At 34.5% G+C, this 24,968-nt stretch overlaps 1 protein-coding gene across 1 annotated transcript; it reads right to left on the minus strand.

Annotated features, from left to right (window-relative positions):
* Positions 1 to 889: 889 nt before the first annotated feature.
* LOC129254941 (acetoacetyl-CoA synthetase-like) lies at positions 890 to 24,727 on the minus strand. The gene is made up of 18 exons (XM_064095906.1): positions 24,625 to 24,727; positions 21,530 to 21,633; positions 20,216 to 20,333; positions 19,446 to 19,559; positions 18,399 to 18,496; positions 17,000 to 17,196; positions 16,288 to 16,441; positions 15,949 to 16,029; positions 14,592 to 14,716; positions 13,880 to 13,944; positions 12,626 to 12,748; positions 11,409 to 11,522; positions 10,821 to 10,946; positions 10,089 to 10,158; positions 8,792 to 8,850; positions 8,256 to 8,458; positions 4,999 to 5,128; positions 890 to 4,655 (listed from the first exon to the last, which is right to left on the minus strand). The coding sequence occupies exons 1-18, from the start codon at positions 24,725 to 24,727 to the stop codon at positions 4,531 to 4,533; spliced, it is 2,109 nt and encodes a 702-aa protein (XP_063951976.1). The 3' UTR covers positions 890 to 4,530.
* Between the last annotated feature and the right edge of the window lie 241 nt (positions 24,728 to 24,968).

The following is a 24,968-nucleotide window of genomic DNA, read 5'->3' on the forward strand; positions in this document are numbered from 1 at the left end:
TAGCTTTTAAATCAATTTTAACACAATTTCACGAGATATTACATCATTTTATAAACTAAGATTTTGTTTCCTTCAACGGAAAATGCGTTTCACATGGCGCATCATGATAATGGGCATCATGATGACCAGTGAAAGACCCTTTCTCTCAATCGGCCCCTGGATTTTAGGCCCCTCTTGAATGACATTAATACGGGCAGACAGCTTTTTGAAACACCACCCAGCGGCTTTTTAGCCCTTCTATTTGATTAAAGAAAAGTAGAGTTAAATCAATCAAATCATGTAAAATTTTCAAATTCCATTAAAATGCAGCAGGCATATATTTTGACGTTAAGATGATCTCACTAGTATACTAACTGTGTCATTATTTGTTTTATTTTTCACCATGCATTGCAAGAAATAAATTGACAGAATATAATGTTACATTGGTACACAGTAGGAACACTAGCGTACCTACGGGGGCCTGCCCCCCCCCCCCCTGACAAGCTTGAAGACCTTTATTGCCCCCCCTGACGAGCTGAAGACCTTTTTTTTTTTTTTTTTTTTTTGCTTGTCAAATTTTTTGGCGGACGGTTTTGCCCCCCCTGTGAAAAATCCCAGGTACGCCACTGAGTAGGAACTAAGCATAAACAAAAAAATGTTTGAAGTACTTGTTAACTTGCTAAAACATTATGTGATTGTAATGTAGTGTTGGGTACCACGTTCAGGCCTTTTAAATGCTTCTTTGATATAAAAGAAAATCCAAGTTAAAACAAAAAAATATATATATACTGTATATATAATAAATATACACTGTTTTAAAAATACACATATGGGGTTTGGCATTATCTCTGTCAATTTCACTCTAATATGGACATTTGAATAAACCAAAAAGAGACCTGGAAATCACAACTGTTTTCTTAAAAGTTTGTATTATCTTTATTCAGCTGACTGCAAACATGTGAATATATTTATTACATATATCCAACTCAATTCTACAGATGTATGGGGTAACACAGAAAAATATAAATTCACCTAAAATACCTACATGATAAAGACCTTGAAGAACCACGTGATAAAATATCCACCATTATTTCAGAAACGCCAACTATTTCTCATGAACCTACCTCTCATATGTCAAGACACTGAGGCATTATTAGCTTTTAATTCATTTTTCTCAGCCCTACACGATGGGAAAGGAATGTGGAAAAATAACTTAAAGTCAAAGATTTCCTGATAAGATTGTATTTTTTTAGAAGCACATAGATATACGGTATATAACTGTGATACTTCTACTTTGAAACTAAATGTAAATCTTTAAACATAAATTAATAAATAATATGTTACAATTTGATCACATGAAATATTTTTGTGCCTACTCTTGACTTCCAAAAGTTTGCTCCTTCTAGTAAGTGAAAACTTCTACAAATCATAGCTTATAAGGCATATAACATGTAGCATCGATATGAATATTTGACTGCTACATTCACAATAAAATATGGAGCCTAGGAAAGACAATATGTATAAGATGAACCAGGAAGCTAATATTGAATTTAAATTATATTTTGATTGGAAAACAAACACAAATTTTAATCCCTGAGAGCGATTTTTGAAATCAGGGTTTTGTTGCATTTTTTCTTTCCTATTACTCTGGGCATGCAAACATCAAATAAATATGAATACTAATGTATCTTGTTGTAATCTATTAGGATTCTAATTTGAGAATCGGCTAAAACAAGACAATACAGATTGTCATGAAGACATGTATGTTGTTTATATTACAGAATAAAATAATTGATAAATTTATCACAAATTAATACCCAGGCAGGAGAATGCCATTACTATACACAATTTCCATAACATCAACAAATCATTAGAGAGAAAGAGGTACCCCAACACATAATTGATAACCCATTCTTTACAGCAAACACGACGAATTTGTGCAGACATCAAAAGAAACACGGACAGAATAGAGGGAAATAGAGAGAGGGGGAGGGGGCAGAGATGCTAAGGTCAAAGACCAGCAATGCATGAGATTGTGGGCAGGAAACCGTGACTCAGTGTGAGATCACCAGGGATTGTATATGAGGATATGCTGTGATACAGGCATGAGACTAACCAGGGGGGGGGGACAAATAAACAAAGCTATCAGCCATTTTATATACCCTAATAACTACATTTACATAAAGCTATTTACATAAAGTGGGAGTGCTTATATATACTTTGTACTAAATCAAAACTTTGTATGATGTGAATCTATATCATTTCTACATGAAAAAAAATACATAGCAACAATTGCATGTCTTATGAACATTACAGGCACATTAAGAAAAAAAGAATTTGTGTTCGCTATAGTCTTCACAACCTGTTCGAATTCACCAAGATTCCAATATGAATCAAACTTCAGCTTTACAATAACTATCTTATTTAACTCTTTGTCTATCACAGACATTTAATGCATGACCTGAGCTTTTTGATAGTAGTTCCATTTCACAAATTTTATGAGTCAATTATCTCAAAAATTACCATTTTATCTGAGATGTATGGTCATTATGGTGATGCACATGCAAACATGCAAGTAAAACTACAATATGTTGAATGACATACACACATCGAAATATGAGCATTATACAGTGTGAAAACCAGTATAGAAGCAATTCTGCACAAGATACTAACATCATACTCAGTTCAGGCAGGAAATAATAGCACACTTCTCTCAAGTCATATCAATTCATGTGTTATGAACCTTATGATCTTGATTACATGATGAATTCATCCCATTGCCAATACAATATAAGATATATAGAACATGATTCCTACACTACTGCCACCCTGAGTTGATTTTCTGGCATGGCATGCATTTTCTACGAGGTTATAGCCAGGTGGGTATTGCCAGAATGCATCCACGTTGGGACTCTTAAACTGACTAATCCAAAATGTTTTCTAGTGACATTATTCTCTTATATATCACTTTGATTTGCACATGATCAAATGGTAATATATCCAAAGATAAACAATAATCTGTGTGAGCAACATTTTATGGACATAGCTCAGTGAAGAAAGAGGCTAGATGTGTAAGTTTTTTTTCCCTAGATTTATTACAATGATAGACCATTACCACAACACAGCTTCCGACACGTTGAAAAGTTGGTTCATGTATATCTTCATTTGAAGAACAATGCAAGGTTCATAAGCATTGCTTACAAAATGAAAATAAAAGAATTTGATTATAAAGATTTCCCCATTTTTCTTTTCAATTCATTCAGCTACATGTATTTTGAAAGAATTTTTACAGGCACCATCATAATCCTTTTTTTTAATGACTCAAGTGCTTGTATTGTCTTATGCTTTCAATAAAATGCATATGATTGGTTACAATTTTTCATCCGTTATACATTACATTGTATCATGTTTTTATCCAATCGATATCAGGATTCTTCTTGTTGAGCATGCAGTCAGTAATCATCATTGAACTCATGCAAACTGTCTGATCAATGTAAGGATGAGTGAAAACGTGTGTATCATGGACTGATCCCTGGACTGATCCCTGGGACTGATCCATGGGCTGGAAACAATCAATTGACTGAATAAAACACATGTGCTGCAATATATCTTGCTCCAGACCTACAATCATTTAAATCTTGAGCAAAGTTTAAATATGAAGGGACATAACAAAACTTTAATATACAGACTTCTCTCTATAGCTGAATACTGTAAGAGCAAGAATTGCACATAACCCCTACCTAATGCATGGTTTAGGGATTAACATTTTTTTCAATGTTAACTAACAAATTCTGACATGGAATACATAAGAAACAAAAGAATATAGTGATAATTGCTTTAAAATGATTTGAATATAAAATTAATGGTTAATTAATTATCTCATTAAAGATTTAGCTACCTGTCTATGCCTAAATAGCTTCAGTGAAATTTTTGTTTGGTTATTTTTTTGACTAATGAATCCATAAACTTGATTCGTACTGTGGAAAACCCTGTCCCTGTAGACAATGATTAAACTTTTGTTCATTGATGTTCAATATAGTCAAAGCTTGACTCTTTTACAAGGTCACATCTATATTGTGAAAATATCTACTCTTTTCATTTTCCCATGCCATAGTTCATTATCTGTTGATAAAATGGAACATGGATTTGAATACTGGTAATTTACATGGTAAAATCAAGAGAGACCACCCACCCTTGGTTGAATTCACTACTCCTGGTAAACTGAATGACACCCAATTAGTTTTCATTATGCAATGAAGTCTTCAGTGTCTAATAAATCACATTACTCCAGATTTATCCTGGAACCTTCTTTTACTGAAAAAAGAATACTTTAACAATTTGATATCCCTTGTTAAATGTAATGTCTAAATACATGTATATTCCCTTAAAGCTATACAAAACTATTGTTTCAAATTGGTCTTTAGGGCAGCTACTTTCTGATTGAGAATGCTGTTGACATTTAAAGCTACTCACAATGAGCATATGCTAAGCATTGTTATATTGATTGTGAAAAAGGAAGTTCGCTGCAATCCAACAATAACAAGATAGGGTCTAATTTTCTGGTGAGGTGGACTCAATGCTGGAAGTTGATGTACTGGTATTGAGAACCAATGATTTCTTTGCCTGGACTTCAGCACAAATCGGAGGGCCGGGATTCTTGAGTGGTTTGGAATAACCTTTAAACCAAAGAGAGAAATAAGATGTTAATAAGTAACGTCTGAGCCTTAAGTTAGAGTTTGTTAGCATGCCTAGGTTGGCCAAGTAAATCATACTTCTAGAGGTAGTGTCCCTGCAATTCCACAAATGAGTTTTTTTTTATAAAAAATAATTTAAAACCAAATAGCCAATTCAACTCAAATGATCAAAAACTGCTGCCTTCGAACTTAATCACCATTACCACACAAAGTATTCACTTGAAGTATTTTTTTTCATTAATGAAATAATGATATTTTTGAATGATTCTTTAAACTGGACATCAGAATACAGACCATAGAGTTTTCACATGAGGAATATACACACCTTGTAATTCTGGTAGATCTTGATAGAGATCAAGAGACTCTGGGTTTGAGAATGCTCCCCTCTGAACGATCTTCTCTCCAGCAATAATCTTCTTTACAGCAACCTCCACCTTCTTACCACTGATAGTATACTACAATACAAAGAAAAACATTAAACGTGTATAAAAATGATCAGTTCTAAAGTGTATTATGTATTCACAACCAAAACTGTGACAAACTTAATAAGCAAAAAACATTGTTATGTGCATGTGAAAGACAAGGAGTAGCTATGAAAGGTGTGAATATGCAAAACAATATTGTCGAGAAATAACAGCCTCATGGAAGTTGCATTTCATCTATAAAACTGTCCATTATTAAACTACAACTCACATCTTCATACCATGTTCAGGTATCATGTTACAAATAGTGGTAGTAATATACGAGCTGTGATTGGTGCCACGTGCCCTCCCTTCAAAAAGTTATATTGTACATATGTACAATATAACTTTCGATTTTTGGAGGGTAAAACCTGTGCTAAATGAATGGGGATAATATCGATTAATTTGTTTTGTAATCAATATATTTATATATCGATTCCCAACAGTAGCCTTTTTTCATTTCCCATCGCAGATAGAAATACAAATTTACGTGGTTTAACCCTTGCTGTAGACAAAAAATTTTGATTATTGATACCTATCGTAGGTGAAAGTTATCAGACACTTGTCCTGTCAATTTTTCACTGATCAATGACCGGCAAAAAATTTCAAGAAAAACTTCAAAATGGATAATAACTGTCGATTTCCTTCCTTTACGGAAGAGGATCTTGCTTCCTTATAGACGACAAGTTTTCCATGCGGACTAAATATATCGTGAGGTCGTATGATGCAGTGCCTCAGAACTGAACGGTTTTCTATAGTCTTTCTATGCCGAGCTCCGACAGGGTAACAGGGAGTGCTATGAGAAGAGGTCAATGATCACTCTTTGGTATGGCTTGCAGCGTCACTTTTTGAAGCACCGGCAATTCTATATCTGTAAAGATGCTGCATTCGAAGGATGTAATGAAATGTTCAAAGCCATACTCCACAAATTGAAGGCTGAGGGAAAAGGTGCAATTCGAAACAAGGACCCGGTTACACCTGAGGACATGAAAAAATCAGGGAGTCATTTGACATGACTGTACCAAAGAATTTGCAGAATAAGGTGTTCTTAGACCTCATGTTACATCTCTGCAACCGGGGCAGAGAAAATATTTGCCAAATGAAGAAAGATGATTTCGCTGTACAGACAGATTCAGCTAATCAACGATACATCCATGTTGTTCAAGATATGATTACCAAGAACCATCGCGGTGAACTTAATCATGATGAAGAAAGCCAGGGTGGACGGATGTATGCAACTGGTAAGTCTGACTGCCCTGTAAACTTGTTTCTTGAATATCTCTTTCACCTCAGTAAAAACTGTGATGCACTATGGCAGCGACCGAAGGCAAGAAGGCCTGCTCAGTCAGCTAGCCCTTGGTATGACAATGTACCTGTTGGTTTACATACTCTTGGAAACAAGATGTCAGTGATATCGAAACAAGCACAATGCTCGAAAGTGTACACCAACCACTGCTTTCGTGCCACGGCCATCAACAAACTAGATAATGCTGGCTTTGAAGCTCGCCACATAATGGCAATTTCTGGCCATTGCTCTGAGAACAGCATCAAACATTATTCAAGAGTTGGAGAGGGTCAAAAGAGGAGAATGAGTTTGACCATCGCCAGTAACAATGAAGAGACAGCATCATGTTCTTAAACCTCTGCCAGAGAGGTACTTAGATCTTCAACTAGATCTAATTCTAAGGTCATCAGGATCTCTAGCACTGCCACTACTAGCAACGTTAATTGATCGCCTTCATCACCAGAGGTAAAAGCACTGTCATCACAACTTGTGATAAACAGTCAACCAACTTCCTCCCCTATCAATATCATCTCTTCAGTTTCCTCTAAAATGCACCTCCACTTCCACAATTATAAGGTCAAAATAGTATGCAATCAACTTGAAACATACTAGACTAGGCCTAGGCCTTAACTGTCTACACCCAAGACTTATGTAAATATTTCTGTCATTCTAAACTCTTGGAATGTACCGTGGATTTATTTGGAGTTCATTCAACTAGGAGTTCGACTGTTTGGAGTTCATTTGTTGCTAATTGGAGTTCATCGTTCAAGTGTTAAATTGGAATTTCACAAAAATAACTAAGGAAAGTAGGACATATGCCATCTAGATCTACACTATGGTAAAAATCATGAAGGGGGACTTAGATCAAGGGATCTATTTACTATAATAAATAGTGAACGTTCTATCATACAATATTACTGGTCAATATGAACTCCAAATATAAAATTATCCCTCGTGCAGGTCTGTTTTGCGCTCGGGATAATTTCATATTTAATGCACATATAATCCAGTATATTGTACACTATTTATATAATATGATCCTATTCATAAAGAAATTAGAGCCTATTGGTAATAAGCTTTCATACTATTCACACTTTTCAACGTACCTCTAATGGAATGAAGGAATTAAGAAACTAGCATGCTGACGGTGAAATTGAAATATACCATATGAGGGCTATCAGTGGCATACCTAGGATTTTCCACAGGGGGGGGCAAAACCGTCCGCCAAAAAAATTGACAAGCAAAAACCAAAAAAAAAAAAAAAAAAAAAGGTCTTCAATCACAAATATAGGATTTCGTACCAGAAAAAAAAATTGACAAGCAAAAAATAAAAAAATTAAAAAAAATAAAAATAAAAAATAAAATAAAGGTCTTCAAGCTCGTCAGGGGGGGCAAAAAAGGTCTTTCAAGCTCGTCAGGGGGGCAGGGATACGTACTTTGCATGGATACGTACCCCCCCTCCCCGTAGGTACGCTAGTGAGGGCTATTTTATCCTTCTAATAATTTCCATTTACATTTGGACTACCGTAAGTACCTTATGAAATCTTTTTCAATTCAGAAGAACCATTTGTTACTCTCTAGGGACATAGTTACAACGTATTTTATACTGCTCATTAGAATTGGTACTGCAGCACTAGAAAACAACTCATGACTTAAATAGTTAGCACATTATGGCTTAATATTTGATGCACAGTACTGTTGTCTCTCTGGAGCCTAAAGTCCTACCAAGATACCTCAAAGTAGCTTGACCAGGATGTCGAATTGAACCTGTAAAACAAACCACCCCTCTAATTATTTATTTTCCATTATGTTATATCTTCATTAGTATGAACTCACTGGAATGTCTTTGGTCTCCAGAATAAGGGCAGGCACATGCCGGGCTGATAGTTCAGACCTGATTTGAACTTTGACTCTCTTGACCAGATCCTGGTCAAAGGTCATTCCTGGGGCCATCTTGAGAAAGAGAATAACACGCTCCTCATTGACAGCATTCCTCTGAGGAACACATAGACTGTCTTGGATCTCCTTCACACGTTCAACTAATGAAAACAAGAAAATGAAGAGGAAAAAGAGGAGAAAGAGGAAATAAAAGAGAAGAAGAGGAGGAGGGAGGATAACAAGAAGATACAAAAATAAGATGAGAATGTTAAAGAATGAGGAGTTTAGCATAACGACATCCTATGCTCAAAGAGAAAATATTGTATGCATGGAGGTTTAATGCAGTGGATTCCTTGTGACTGTGGCCAACAAGTACTGCCAACACTGGCTTGCAATGTCTTTAATACAAGGCACCTATCAAAGTGTCTTCATTTGTAACAGTATCAATAGACAATGGACAGAAAAGAAATCTGAAATATTTCATTAATGCTTACCAATGTTGTAAATATCTGAACTTCCAAATCTGACACCATTTGGATTCAGAGTCCCATCACTGTGAGTAAGAGCAAAGGAAAAAATTAAAAAGATTATTACTTTTTCTAATCAAAGCAAACACTAGATTCTTTACAGGGCTATCATACAAATATGTCAAGATTCAAATATGAGGAAGAAACTGTATATTGTACATCTCATGACATACAATTCAAACAAAGACATTTCAATGATATTAAGATATATAAAATAAAATAATTATGTAAGTGAATAAAAGAATATATATCCTACATAGATTAAATCCTGTATGCTGATTGAAATAGCAATCATGTGACAAAACATATTCTCACTTTTTTGCGATGATGTTAAAAATGAAACACCCACTGAAGAAAATTTACTATTCTGTGACGTCAATGATGGAATATAGCACTATTCCGTCATTGAAGTCATGGATCATGCAATCTCTCGGACGCACCAGCCAGCGAAGTGCCACTACCGGGCAAGTCCCCTGAAGGGTTGGCGCAGGTACTAATTTGCATTCCGCTGAGCACGTGGCTTCAGGAAAATTAGGTCAGTTGGCGCAGCGCGTTATCTTTATTTTGGTTCAGATTATCAAGATCTATTGTTTTGACTTGTTAAAAGTAGGATATAAAACAAATATACCAGGCCTTTATTTCAGAAGTATAGAGGGAATAATTCATCCTCGGTTGTACTGGCAAAATTACTATTTTCCCTAGGGGCTTCACTACTCGGGAAAAATAGTAATGCCCGTCCAACCTCAGACAAATAATTCCCGCTATACTCAAAGCCTGGTATATTTGTATAATATACATGTACATATATAACAAATATTAGTAACTGTACATGTAGCTTGGTCAGGGAGGGAGACCCTTAGGTCAAAGTTATCAAGTTAGCTTTCCCAATCCCAGGCAGCTAAGATACATGCACCCACGCATGGTTCTGTTTCATTCATACATTGTTGAATTGTTTTTTTATTGCATTGCGGAATTCCTATTAAATAAATGAATAAATCACTAATAAAAGCAAGTTTTAAAATCATGATTTATAGATAGGTAAATAAATCACTTTCTTAAATTTACAATTGAAAATAATTATTTTACATTATTAATTGAAAATATCTAGAGCTTCTGCTCTTTTAAAGAAAACATGCTAAAATAGAAACTACGCTTTCTTTCATCAAGTAATCAGGTTATCTTGGTGATACACCTCTGAGTATTCATACTGTAGCACAGTACACCAGTACGAAATAATAGAGCTCATTAGTTGAGAAAATCTTACCTGCGCCCCTGCATGTAAATTCCTTTTGTCTTGGGATTAATCGTACAAAAATCACCATGAGCCCAAACACCTATACAGAAAGACAATCAAAATTTTCAGGCAATTACTGACAGATAGTTTCCTCATTTTTATGGCAAATCATCATTTATTCCCTCAAGTCAATACTCAAGTGACCCCTCTTATTTTTAATCTAAACAAAACCAAAGAATTGTATCATTATAGTCATGCACCACAGGGCGTTTCATAGGATTGTTTTTAGAGTTGCACATGACTCTATGAACACCTGCAGTTTAAAATGTGAACTAAAGGTTTTTGTGTCTCATTTTGAGGAAAGTAGGAAAGTTCTTCTAATAATCTGATTTAATCATAAACTTTAAATACAACAGGCATGTAAGGGGAGGTTATACCAGTCATTTGTAACCATGCATCATTTTACTTTTATTTTGTATCATAAATGTAGTCAATCAAGGTATCAACCATGACAGGCCAATGACTTCTATTAATCCTCATCCAAACCTCATCTCTCTCTTACACATTACCATGTAGATAATTATTGTTTTAATATGTATTATTTTCAAATATCTTGAAAATTTTCTGTTGAATATAATTGAATTTGAAAATTGAATTTCATTTAATTTACATACAACTCTGTGAAAGAGTTCTAATCATCTGATCTATCCTCTTAAAATTCCATGAGAAATTGACAAAGTAACCTTTTCAATATCAATTTACCTCTGAATTTAGCAAAGTAAGCCTTCTTGTATTTGAATCCATCAGTATCATTCCAAAAGTGAGTTGGCATGCATGGGAATGGTTTTATACAAACCAACTCTCCACTCTCTCCATATACTGGTTTGCCTGAAAACACAAAGATAACATTAGATGCGGGTTCGCATATAGTATGGCACTGCAGTCCACTGCAAAATGAAAGCCATATTCAATACATTCACCTGTGCACAATTAAAATGTGCATATTCCCTAGTTTCAAGGCAAATATAAATTCACTTTTTCCATAGCAAATAAAGACTATTAATGAAAACTTAATATCTTAGGATAAATTCTGTGTTAGTGGAAAGGTACAAAGTGTACATAAAACGAACAAAAGTGAGAGTACAAGAAACATACACAATCCATCAAAGGAATAAGAAGGTAACCACTGGCCTTTATAACATAGACTGTAAACAGACAAGGAAATATTCATGGAATATAAGAGGAATATGTCTAGTTGGCTTTGTAATTAAAAGTTTGTCTTATTTCATCAACCTTAACAATAGTAATTATTTTATTTTCATTTTTACAAATGATACAAGCAATTTGTACCTTCTTCGCTCCATGATTCAATAGCCATTCCTAGATTCCTAGCCTGGATCTCTCCTCTGTAAACCGGTACTGTCCAGTTCTGACCAGCAAAGCATGAGATCAGATCAGTCCCACCTAGAGAGAACAAGCAACATGATGGATCATTATTTTTTTCCAAACATACAATTGTAATCATATGACTGCCATATCTTCTTTCTTATTGATGACAATGATAATAAGGCCAATCATGAAAGTTCATCTGTGTTGGTAAAAGATAACGATTTTGTTGAACTTTGGTTCACAACACAAAAAACAGAAAATAACGAAGAGTTACCTCGAAATTTTCGGCTGCTAACTGCAACCTTCGTCAGCGATGTGACCCGATTTGACCTTAGTGATGTAATGGTCGATGATCGGGTCGTAGACATTCGGAAGCTTGTATTGCCCCCTGTCTCTGTTGAGAGAAGGTCTGAACGCCCGGATGAAGATGGCCTCTTTCACACCTCTCTCGAAGTACCGCGGCTCCCTGTCCAGCACTTGTACCTTGTTGATGTCAACACGATGGCCAGGGGATTCGATGTGGATGTGCTGAGACCCGATCTACGACCCGATCATCGACCATTACGTCACTAAGGTCAAATCGGGTCACATCGCTGACGAAGGTTGCAGTTAGCATCCAAAAATTTTGAGGTAACTCTTCGTTATTTTCTGTTTTTTGTGTTGTGAACCAAAGTTCGACAAAATCGATAATAAGGCCAAGTATGTTTCTCAATCAGGTTTATTTCTATTGTGTTTAAAGAAGGGTGTATTATTTTCTCTTGTTTGTTGATCAATTTTTAATGTGCATTAATTATTTCATCCCGGTGATATTATAAGTATGTAAATCTACATGTAAGTTAGACCCATGTCAAAGTCTAGCTACAATTATCATTTCTTTAACATTATCAGAGTGTACTGTTCTACAAACATTTAAAGATACCTCTCAGGATTTTTCATGTCACTTTTTCAATATGTTGACATTTATCTAGTGTTTACATGTATATGTGACATTTATCTTGTGTTTATATGATCCAATATCTGATTCATTTTAAAGAATCATCATCCTATTATTTCCAGCGGATAGCAAGTAGGGTCCTGCAGTTTGTAAATCATCAGCTAAAACCTACAAAATTTTTGAAATAAGAATTGCTTTTAATGTAACATTAGCATAAGGTGAAAAGTTAGCATCATAGCCTAACCTGTTATTGAGCCCAGTAGAAGGTCTTCTTTCACACATGAATACACATAGTCATATGAAGCAGGGGTCAAAGGTGAACCAGTAGACAGTATCGTATGAAGCTTCTCAAGTCTATGTGTTTTTCCTGCAACAAGGACCAAGAAAATTAACAAACTGTTTCAAAAAAATTTCCAGATAAACATGAGTAAACATCAAGAACAGTTCACAATGTGTATAAGGCATATCTTTGTGAAAATATATAATAAAAAAAAAACATTAACAGCCATTGCTAATGATTATGATTTGATCTGTGGTTTAATATGAATAATAAAAAAGGTTCAACAATGAATACAAGCTATGATTCTGAACACAATTAGAGGGACCACTCCATCAAGAAGGCACTATTTTTTTAATTTGATTACTTCATATCTTAACAATACAAATGTAGCTTTTTTCGCATTAAAGGTCAAGCTCACATAAGAAAAATGTTGATTGAAATAAATAGAAAATAATCAGACAAGAATTATGCTGAAAATTTCATCAAAATCGGATGTAAAATAAGAAAGTTATGACATTTTGAAGTTGCGCTTATTTTTCACAACTTAGTTATATGCACAATTTAGTCACATGCGAATGAGAGAATCAATGATGTCCCTCACTCACTATTTCTTTTTTTTTATTGTTTGAATTACACAATATTTCAATTTTTACAGATTTGAAAATAAGGACCAACTTGACTGAACCATGAAATGTTAAACAATGGTAGTTCCACATGTTCAGGGGATAATAAAACTTTGTTTCAAAGGACAATAAGGCAAAAATTAGAATATTTCATACAATAAAATACAAAAGAAATAGTGAGTGAGTGATATCATCAGTTCCCTCATTTGCATACCAACCGGGATGTGCATATAACTGTTTTGTAAAATTAAGCGAAACTTTGAATGTCATAACTTTCTTATTTTACATCTGATTTTGATGAAATTTTCAGTGTTGTGTTTGTTGGATTTTCTCCCTTTATTCAAATCAACTTTTTTTTGGGGTGGACGTGTCCGTATAAAAACTATGCGCACATCATCATGTATTAAGTTTATGTGCATCAGAAATATCAAATATGTTCATTATAAATTTTAATTTTTTAGATACAAAATTATTTGAGATCTTGATGGGAACTTGTTTACAGATGAGTAAAATAACATATGTATGCCCACTTGGCACAAATTTACTGGTACGTATGCTTAGGCCTGAAAATTATTCATTATCATATGACACTTACTTGGATGTACTCCTTTATCTTGAAGTACAGAGAGCCATTTAGCACCAGTTCCCAAGATGGAAATGCTAGCAAAATAGAATACCGGGGAAACAATTAGAAACAAAACATCATTACACAAACTATAATCATAAATGCAGTATCATACTAGTCAACAAAATTGGTAAGGGAGCATCCAAAAGGAAACCTAGAGATGAAGAAAAGAAAAGAGGTCAGAAAAGAAATGACTAAGTAAGACATGAACCAGGATATGAAAAAGATAATTACATAATTATAATACATTTATAGATGCACATGTAGTATTCATTAACAATGATAATTTGGATTTGCAGTTAGCTATTAATCACATATACTACCAAATATATAATAGGATTTCAATACAAGTACATCATGATTAAAGGTCGCAATATAAAATAGATGTACACTTGTATAAAATCTGGTAGTATTTATTCTTTGAATGCATTGAACACTGGAAATGTTGGCTCGGGCTTAAGCCGGGATAATACATAGCAAAACTGAATAGACAACTAGATTTGGAGCTTATAATAACCCAAGACCAGAATGGCCTCTATGCCCTTTTATTGGCCTTGGAAAAAAATAATGTGCTTTGGCCTATAGAAAAGTGGTCTTGCTCCCCAAAATATTGAAATTTTAAGTCCTGCTAGATAAATGACATAATATAAATTTATGTAACAACCAAGGACTATCGACTTACTCTAACATGTCTATGAGGTCCCAAAGTACATTAGGTCCAGGAACTAAAGGTGATCCATCATAGAGGACTACACCGCTGCCTACAGCCAAGCCAGAGACTAGCCAGTTCCACATCATCCATCCAGTCTAAGACAAGCACAAAATAAATGCTATGTTCATTAACTGTCTTCTTGCAAAAAGTGCAGGATGTCCAGAAAAAAAATCAAAGCCAGTCTGCCAATCCCCCTTTGTCATGTTTTAAAATCTTTATTTTTTGTTTTGGCCAAGTTGGGTTTTTTGTTGAACTACCATCATAACTTGAAACATGGACATAAGAGTAATCAAGTATCACTGAACATCCTGTGCGAGTTTCAGGTCACATGATCAAGGTCAAAGGTCATGTAAGGTCAATGAACTTTGGCCATGTTGGAGGTAATTATGAAATTGCTGTCAAAACTTTCAAAGTTTATGGATATAGTTTATGAATTGTGGACATAGGGGTAATCAAGTATCACTGACAAGTCTTAGGTCACATGATCAAGGTAAAATGTCATTCAGGGTCAATGAACGTAGTATTGTATCATTATATGAATGGTGTTTTTTGTGAATAAGTATTTTATAGTAGTTTTCAAAATCAGCACTGCTGCTATAGTGAATGGCATAAATGCAGGTGAGACTGCAAGAGGCACTCCACTTGTTATATTGACTCCCCCAACATGGTCTAAGTTCATTGACCCTAAATGAACTTTGACCTTGGTCATATGACTTGAAACTCGCACAGGATGTTCAGTCATACTTGATTAATCTTATGTCCAGGTTTCATGAACTAGGTCCATAAACTTTTTAAGTTATGCTGTCATTTCAAAAACTTAACCTTCGGTTAAGATTTGATGTTGACGCCGCCACTGTCGCCGCCGCCGTCTAAAAAGCGGCGCCTATAGTCTCACTCTGCTATGCAGGTGAGACAAAAATTATAAAATAGCAGATATTCTATTCTGCAATTTTGAGGTAACATTGATAAATATATGCAACAAATGCATTTTTATTTTATACCCTTTACATCATAACCATCCAAGGGCATAAACATTTATTTCATCTAGTAATGAATCAGGACAGTGACATGTACGAATAGGAGATTCACCAAAACTAAAGATAGGCTTTAAATTGTCTGGAGAAACTTAAAGTTTGGGCTTACATTGTGACATTCTGTACTCCGGGCATCTGTAAAATAACGTGTAAGTTTAAGAAACAGTCCCCGGGGGGAGGGAGGGGGACCGGTACTCCAAAAACTTGTGAGTTGAAACTCATAGAAGCATTCACTTCATACGAATGCTCTCATGAACTTCCAAGAAGTTGGATATTATAATCACCATGCTTACCGTTGTATAATAAATGATGTTGTCTTCTCTTCTCATATTGCCATGGAGTATGTGCTCTTTCAGATGCTGAATAAGTGTGCCCTGGATAAAACAAACAAAGTAATTACTATATCTGCAGCAATTATACTTTTAGCATATGTACCAAAATAAATACATATCAAGAAAGGTAGCCTAAATAAATTGAGGTTAATGATTGAATTGTGTATCTTCATGCCTTGATTTCATTTGCATATAATACACTATAATAGTACTATATTAGCATATAATATCATTACACAACTATTCAAAAAATAAATTATCAGGAGCATCTACATAATGAAGGGTGTGGTCAAAACATACCCCTGCAGAATGGACCATGCACTTTGGTACTCCTGTGGTGCCAGATGAATACATAATGAAGAGAGGATGGTTGAAGGGTAACTGTTCAAACTCCAATGGTGGGAAGGTGCCATCTGTCTCCTGACCAGACGCCAAAAATTCTGGCAAAAATGTGCTGCAAAACATGACAATTCAGATTGGAAAGTCTTTGCCTGAATGCAAGAACTGGTGATGTTTTGTCACAATCTTGTTATCTTGTAACAATGTAATGTTTATATCTTTATTATATCATCTCTTAGTTACTTGCCTTGTGTGACCAATCAATATCATACAACCTACTCTCACACACTCCTCTTTATTCTGCATTTTATTTTTTGTACTTGGAAAGTAGTAATCAATTTGAAGTGAAATGCACAATTGTATCTTTTGGAATTTATTCATTTAGGAAAAAAATAGATTTGCAGGCTACAATCGGCTATTGGACGCAAATAACTGTAATTAAACTGTTACAGACTGATTCAGAAAGGGACACAGGGTCAAAACTACGTAATGGCTTTTAGTTTGTGATGATTAGGAACAGTCTCCAAATGCAAATAATCATATCTGATTGATACACTTATGTTAAGATTAAGTTATATAAACACACAAACACACACACACATGTTATTTCATCAATTTCTGTGTAGTGTGTAGTCTAAGTACCATTTAGTTCAGACTTTATAAAACAATTTACCTATTTGGAATGTTTGAGAGGTCAAGTTCAGCCGGTGCTCTGACGTAGGGTATGACAACAACCTTCTCCAGTTCCGGGAGTCCATCTACGACCTGCCTTAGCTTAGCAAGGTGGTCATGGGTCTTGCCATTATAGATGACAGCATCCACAGAGAAGATTACCTTTGGTTTGATCTGTTTGAACCTATCCAACACACCCTAAGAACAAGACAGAATATAAAAATAGAATAACTATTTGAACAAATGCATATCATAAAAATATATGACTTTCCACAGCTAATCCCTGGAGAGCATTTTTTTGCCTAGCAGACAGAATGGTGTTGGGATTTCCGCATATATCGAATCCTATTCGTGTTGGTCAGGCAGAAGGATGTTACCTCTTGCAAGCACAGTACATTTCATGTAGCACATTCTTGAGCTAATGCCCTCAGGCAAGTCACACAGGAATTGAAAATCATTGACTGCAATTGCATACAACCTATCACTCTTCTGCGGCCAGGCAATGATTCATCAACATTTTCCTCTGACAAGTTGTCTGAAATAAAAAACAGCTCACTTTAAATATCTTGAACGAATTGTTTTCCATGCAGGACTTAGGATCCAGTTTGTAATCTACTTTGATGAAAGCTGGATGGGATGGGTGCAAAGCTTATGAGATTTCAATTTAAATTGAGCTTTCAATTTTTTTTCTTGTTTACAATGCAACATTAAACACTTTTAGAATCACACGTCCACATAGACGACTGATACGAGATGACGTCACGGCATTGCGCATACGTCAGGTCCTCGCCGACTATCAGCATTGAGAACCTTGTTTACCTCCATTCTGCCATTCTCCTAAATCATAGTCGACGTGCACGTGAGTGACGTCATTTCAACTGCTCAAGCTCAGCATGAAGATAAATTGCAATTGATCTTTTCCCTTTATATAAGACACAGTTTTCAGTGACTTTTCACAAAACTAATGTAAGCTTTATGATGCATAATCTTCAAATGTATAACTCAAGTAAAAAAATTAAAGCAAGTGAAAGAGCAAGTATGCACAAGTTGCATCTTCGCATCACTCGACCAGGTTGTGACGCGATGGTACGCCAGATCTTTCAGGTTGGGCAGAGTGACATGAACCGCTCGCTATCATGCTGTTTCATGTGGACGTACGTTCACGTTCACATCAAGTGATATCTAAAATATTCTTATCTGTAGTGAACATAGACAAACAACTACTTTGACACACATGATCAGTCGACTGCTATGCCGTTCTCGTTCATTCATTCTTAAAGTCTCTAATCAAACATCAGTACATGGCAAAATGGCAAATTAATTTCAAATTCTACTTTATATGTCTAAAATGGGCTCTCAACAGAGATTTATCTTATAAAGAATTCAAATATCACACTTACAGTTACTCCAAAATCTGGTGATGTGGAGCTCCAAACGGCCCCTATACTAGCTGCTGCAAGCATGGCCTCAATTGCTACTGCACAGTTGGGAATATAACCTGAAAAAGAGAAAAGGCATAGACAAATTTGTAGCTTTATACATGAAGACCCTTTTTAAAAATCAATTTTGTCTGTTAGGTCTAGAGCGATTCACTGAATTGAAGAAACATCACAAGCAACCTATGTCATTCTGAATTTCAATATTCTAAATTCAAATGCAATCAGCTTCAGAAACGACACTCACCACCCAATGGACACTTCTCATAAATCTCATCATGCATCAAGTCATGACACAACTAATGAATTCAATAAAGAGACAAAACTATGTCTCTTCAAAGAATATTGCAGTTTCCGAAGGCTGGGGCTTATTTAAACAACAAGACCACTAGCCAAATGAGTTAAATCTTGTTTTTAACTCCAGTTTAGAAAAGACTTGAGGTTAAGGAAGAATTTGAATTTGAAAACAAATAAAGAAGAGAGAAATCAAACCAACAAGGAGCCATTTATGCTGCAATCATATTTCCCCTACAGCAGCCGTACGGCGAGTAAAAAAAACAGCCGTTTTATTCAAACCACCGATATGCAACTGTTACAAAAAATGTTAACACAGCCGTTTTTACTTGCCATACGGCTGCCATTAGGGAAATGTGACTGGGCCACAAAACTCACTAGATCAGCAGCCTACAGCATCCGTGTCACAATGCAAAAATACTGGTGAACTGGAAAAAATCTCTACAATCATTCTTGTCGTTTATAAAAGTACCTACTACTAAACAGGGTTTTTTTTAGGGAGGGTGATGTCACAAATATTTTGCTTTCACATTGGCAAAAATATGTGGGTTTTTTTTTTTTGGGGGGGGGGGGTAAATAAGGGTAAAGTTCCTGATCAGAGAATACCTGGTATCCCTAACTTTGAATCAGTCTGAATATATACATATTTTACATTTATTTTTAATGTAATTTTGTCAATCTATTAGGCTTCATACAAGGACATGTGTTTGTTCTTACCGACCACCCTGTCTCCTGCCTGGACTCCCATCTTCTTTAAAGCTGCAGCAAACTGGCAAACAACGTCATGCAGCTCAGCATACGTTATCCTTTCAACTTCTTTGTTTCCTTCCACTATAGTAAAAAGAAAAATGGAAAACAAGGTTATTACACACATATCACAAAGAAATAAAATAATTCACTAACCATTTTCTTTTTTTCTTCTTTTTTTCCATCACAAAGGCTCAAAATTATTGAATTATTTTGCCATTCAAAAAAGTATAGAAACTTCTTAATCTGCTACTCTGGCAAATATGAGGAATAATTGCAAACATATATATTTGATTATTTGCAGTTGTCAAAGTTACAATTCTTTTGAATTTTGCCATGTATTCTATCAATTTTAATTGGTAATCTTTGTAAATATTGCAAATTTTTTTCAAAATATGATTAATACAAACTTTAATTGATTTTACATAAATATTTGCAAATAAAGTGAAAACGTCATCACATAAGTGTCAACAGGGTAATTTGATACTTGATGGAGGGCAAGAAAACCTAAAGAATGCTTTAATTATTTTTAAATAGAACATTAGGGGTAGCATAAGACCACTTTCTTCCTTTTTTGGGCCCTCTGCTTTCATCTTTCCCCTCTATTCCTTTTTCGTCCACTTTTTTCCCTTATTTGTTTTCTTCTTCCTTCCCCCCCCCCTTTTTTTAGTACTAAAAAGTCACCGGGGGATATTCGCCCTCTTCAAATATTGGGGGATTTTTTAAATATGATTACATACCTGCAGCAAAAAGAGCAACCCTGTCATCTCTATACCTCAGAAGATTTTCAGCAAAGTTGAGTCTGCTGCCCTCAAACCACACTGGTACTTCATCTATTCCTTTATGTGGATCAACTACCTGTAAAAAATATAAGTTGTAACAATGTCAATATGTACATGTATTAGAAGAAAGAATGTTTTATAGAAGTGAGTCACAGTGCTTGTTATGAATTGGTATTCATACAACATTGGAAAACAGGATATACATAAAATCACAAAGTATTGACATAAAAATCTGGACTCAATACTTGGTGAAAACAATGGGGTAGATGAGTTCATCATCATTATCCCTAAAAATGGGGTAAACTCCATGTCATTGGGATGCCAACCAAAAAGAGTGGTGCTGTTTACACAAATTTTATTCCTAATTATTTTCAAAACCAAGGGGGCTATTCCAACAAATTTGGAATCACTATAATACTAAATTCAAAAGCTAATAATCTAGAAAGTTTCATTATTATATTTCACCAAGTCATAATACAAAACTCTGAATTGTCTTTGTCACATGCATTCCTTGTTCAATTTCGAGGAAATTTCAGTGTTTTCTTTGTCTGATTTTAATCTATGTATTCAAATCACATAATTTTCAGCCTGGAGTTCCCTTTTAAATCAGATCACCACACCAGATTACACCAAGAAGTAATGGTAATACAGTAAATTAAGTTCAGGATGATATTGCTGTAATTAATTGAGTATAATTGTTCATTTACTGACATTGCATATTTGTGTCAAATTTGTCCTCCGATACGAATCTATCTTCCAGAATTAGGAAATCCATATGAAAATAATTAAGGCGAGTACATGTAGCACAGCCACCACAGAAAAGCAGTATAGTTGGAATTTCAGTGAAATCAATAACGACATGGCAGTAACACTTTTAATATCATGGTACTCCATGATCCATATTACTGCGCATACATTTATTTGCAGCAAATAGACAATGGTAAATAAATAGCATAACACATGACACATTTGATTTCTTTTGCAGTTTTTTAAAGCTTTCATAAGACTATAACTTTTCTGCTAAACTTGTAATTTTCAAAATTTTCCATGTCAAGAAAATGTCTTAGTATATTAGACTCCATGCTCAACAGTTTGCATTTCAATTTAGATTATTTTGTAAACAAAATATAATATGAACATGGAAATTTGCTGACTTTCATGAGAAAACTGAACTTTGGGCCACCTTTTGCTGTATAATGAAACTTGTTATACAGAGGCAGAATACATTGTTAGTCAGCAGCATAGAAATAGAAACATGTACATAATTCTTACCCTGGTGTATGGTTGAGAATGTACAATGTCAAAATATTTCCAGCATTCTCCCCAGAATTCAGCATAATGATCCACTGACCACTGCCAAAGGTCATCGTATGTTTCTGTGTAGGATAAAGGGGGGGGGGGAATTACTTTAAAATATCTAATTGCTTGCTCAGAGCAAAACTTAATTTATAGTCATTAATAACAACAAGAACAAATATATATACAGTTTAGATATTATTAATAATTAATTTCCATCTCATTATCACTGAAAACTATTGAACATTAATGTCAATAATTATAATGTAGCAAAGTAGTAATTGATTAGCAGTAGTAGTAGTTGTAGGTAGTTAGTACTTAGTAGTAGCAAGTAGTAGTAGTAGTAGTAGTGGTAGGTGGTGGTGGTGGTGGTGGTGGTGGTAGTAGTAGTAGTAGGGCTATTTCACATTAAGTGTACACTTCTGAAAAAATGGATTTTCCCCCTTTTTAGCTGATTTGTAGCATTCAATTTATTGTACTTGCGATTTGGTTTGATGCACCTGATCTATTCCAATCTACAGTTGCAATTTCATGATGGTTCGAGTACTTTTTCTGTTAATTTTCAGCATTTTTTGTGCATTTTTAACAGAAAATGGAGTCTCATTCAACATTTTCAAAAAAGTTCATTGATATCTTGGATAAATTTGAAGAGAGATGTGTTAAATATTAATGTTATGGAAAAGTACAACTAGTTATCAATATAATAAACTTTATTTGATCGAATTTGACCCATAATTGAGAAACTTATGAATATTCTTGTAAAATGTGTCTTCTCTGTTAAACAAAAAAGATATGTCCTCTCCAGAACATATATGTCACCAGCAGTGAATTAAATTGATAAATGAGTGCAAAAACTCTGCTAATTCAATCTTCAGAATGCATGTAAGTCAAGACATATGTCAAATCTTTGACTCTAATTTGCTGGATACTTTTTATCTCTTGGCTATTTTGATGTATCAATTCTCTGTTAAAAGTGCGTCCTCTCCAGAACGTTAAACTTTTTCATTTTTTGAAGCACTAAGGAATCTGATACCCATTATTGTGGTGTAGAAATAATAGTATACTTCAGTTCAACATTATGAGATTGAATTTTCCCTCTTAATTCATATAGATGGTGAGTAATTCACACTTATGCAAAGTTAAATGGAATGTCCTCTCCAGTACAAAGGTACTTCATTTTTTAACAATGTGCAGAAATAATAATTTTAACAAGAAAAGCCCTTCTTTTATGTAAGAAAATAATGATCTGTTGTTGGTCACAGAGATATAATTAATAAAATATCATTTTATTTATGAGAATTTCATTCTCAATTGAATTATATTTTACATTATCAATATAATTGGGCAATATAGGAGGATCAGACGAAAAAATTCTCACACCATGTTTGGATATTCAAGAAAATTTAATGTGATACTATTTGTAATTGTGTAAATGACAAAATCTGCTGATCCTGGCACTTATATACTACCCTTACAAGCAGCAAACTGTATGGTTTCATGTTGTTCTGGAGAGGACATTTATTTTAACACAATGGTTGCATTTACTCTTGGGTCACTTGTACACATATCTAGAGCTAACTACTGATTTATTTTTATTCTAAAGTTGTAGGGTGGCTAAATGGCATTATGGTTCTTACTACAGGGCAATTCCATGTTGCTCAAATTACACATTGTAGGCACCCTAGAATATATTCTAATTGCCACATTTTTTACCATGGAGTTTGACAATCTCTTTTCTGTACAAGGTGTGTGATTTCTTAATACACCTTGGTATATTATTATAATTTGATTCAACAAGTCTATCAGAAAATTTTGAAATTATGCAAACTTTTGGTACTAATAAGAGCATGACTTTATAAAAAAAAGCCTCATACACTGTACAGTATGTACATACCAAGCAGTGGGTAATGGGTATGTGATTTCTGACAGAGGTTCACAAGTGTACATGTAGAAGCTCAAAATTTTAGAAACATAATGATTGACAATTTTACCAAAATTAGTTTTACTCATGTTACACATTACATAATCATTGTCATGCTCCTGACCATGAAACTTTAACAGCTTGAAGCTGAATATTTAGATACATGATTATTCAATATTTGGGGCGTAAAACTGTTTCTTACATGTATAACCTACATGTATTTTATATGGTTAATCGTCAACATTCAAGTAAAATATTCTAGTTATAGTACATTTTATTAAGTGAAGTGGTGCAGAGTGAAAAATATTGTCCTTCTATTCTCTTTAAAAATTAAATCACTTGCAAGTTTCTGTGGTTCACTCAGGAGACTCTTATATTTTAACCGTAGTTAGTCCTTTAAGATTTTAATAATTGTTAAATTTTTTTACAACTAGCAAAATGAGTATTTAAAATATATCTATAGACTCAACTGTGCAATCTTATCCAACCAAACACGTGAATCAAGCAAACCTATCTGATGATACTTGTACATTTTAACTACATGTTCTTGAAGAACAGAATAATCTTGTAAAAGATAATTAAATTACTCTGACCAAAACATTTTCTCTATTGCATTTCTTGATGAAAGAAAATATACCCCAACAAAAAAAATGTGAAAACAGAAAGTGCTACCCTTTGTCCTCTACCAAACTAAAATCAAATGCAGATGTACATGTATATTGGTTGGTATCCATTTGTGATTCTCACCCAGGTTAATCATTTAATTCATATTTCTACTTGAAAGCAATGTACATGTACATATAGTACCAAAATGGTAGAAATTATTGGTAGTAAGCATTTGGCCACATGCAATAATCATATCGACTTGTATAACGAAAGATACAGTTTCATTCATCATTATTGATGAAAAGTCTGAGAAAGGTGTGATCAGAAGACCTGAAATGGCTGTGATTTTTGGTTAAATCAGGTTTATCTTACTTGATCTTCAAGCTTTTCTTGCGGTAGAAAATTTTATCTCTAGGATTTGGTCACTATCAATGCACTAGTTCTGTAACTATGACTTGGTAGTCACCCATATTTCCTACTGCAATTACTTCTCCTGGGTTAAGGACCCCTTCATTCTCAACAGCATAGCACTAGCCAGTCTCACCGAAATGGACAGTATCATGGCTCATGGTTGATAGTGATGTGGGCATGCTACTTTCATCAAGAGGAGCATCTTCCAGAAGCTGGTATGCAGCCACACTCCCCATGCGCCTTGAAAAGATTCTATTTGATAGGCTTTGATTTCTGAAAAAATGATTGCAGAATAAAGCTTCTGTTTCTGTGATCGCTTTGATTCATTAGTAAAACACTGAAATTCATCATACCTGATGCAGTAGCAACAGGAGTGGAAGACATTGAACCATTCGTGACAATTTCCTTTTGTGTTTTACCTGCATTCAGACATCATGCTTTATAAAACCCTGATCCCTTAAAACTAGACCTTTTCCC

The sequence above is a fragment of the Lytechinus pictus genome, chromosome 2 (assembly GCF_037042905.1).
Source record: "Lytechinus pictus isolate F3 Inbred chromosome 2, Lp3.0, whole genome shotgun sequence".
Lineage (NCBI taxonomy): Eukaryota > Metazoa > Echinodermata > Echinoidea > Temnopleuroida > Toxopneustidae > Lytechinus > Lytechinus pictus.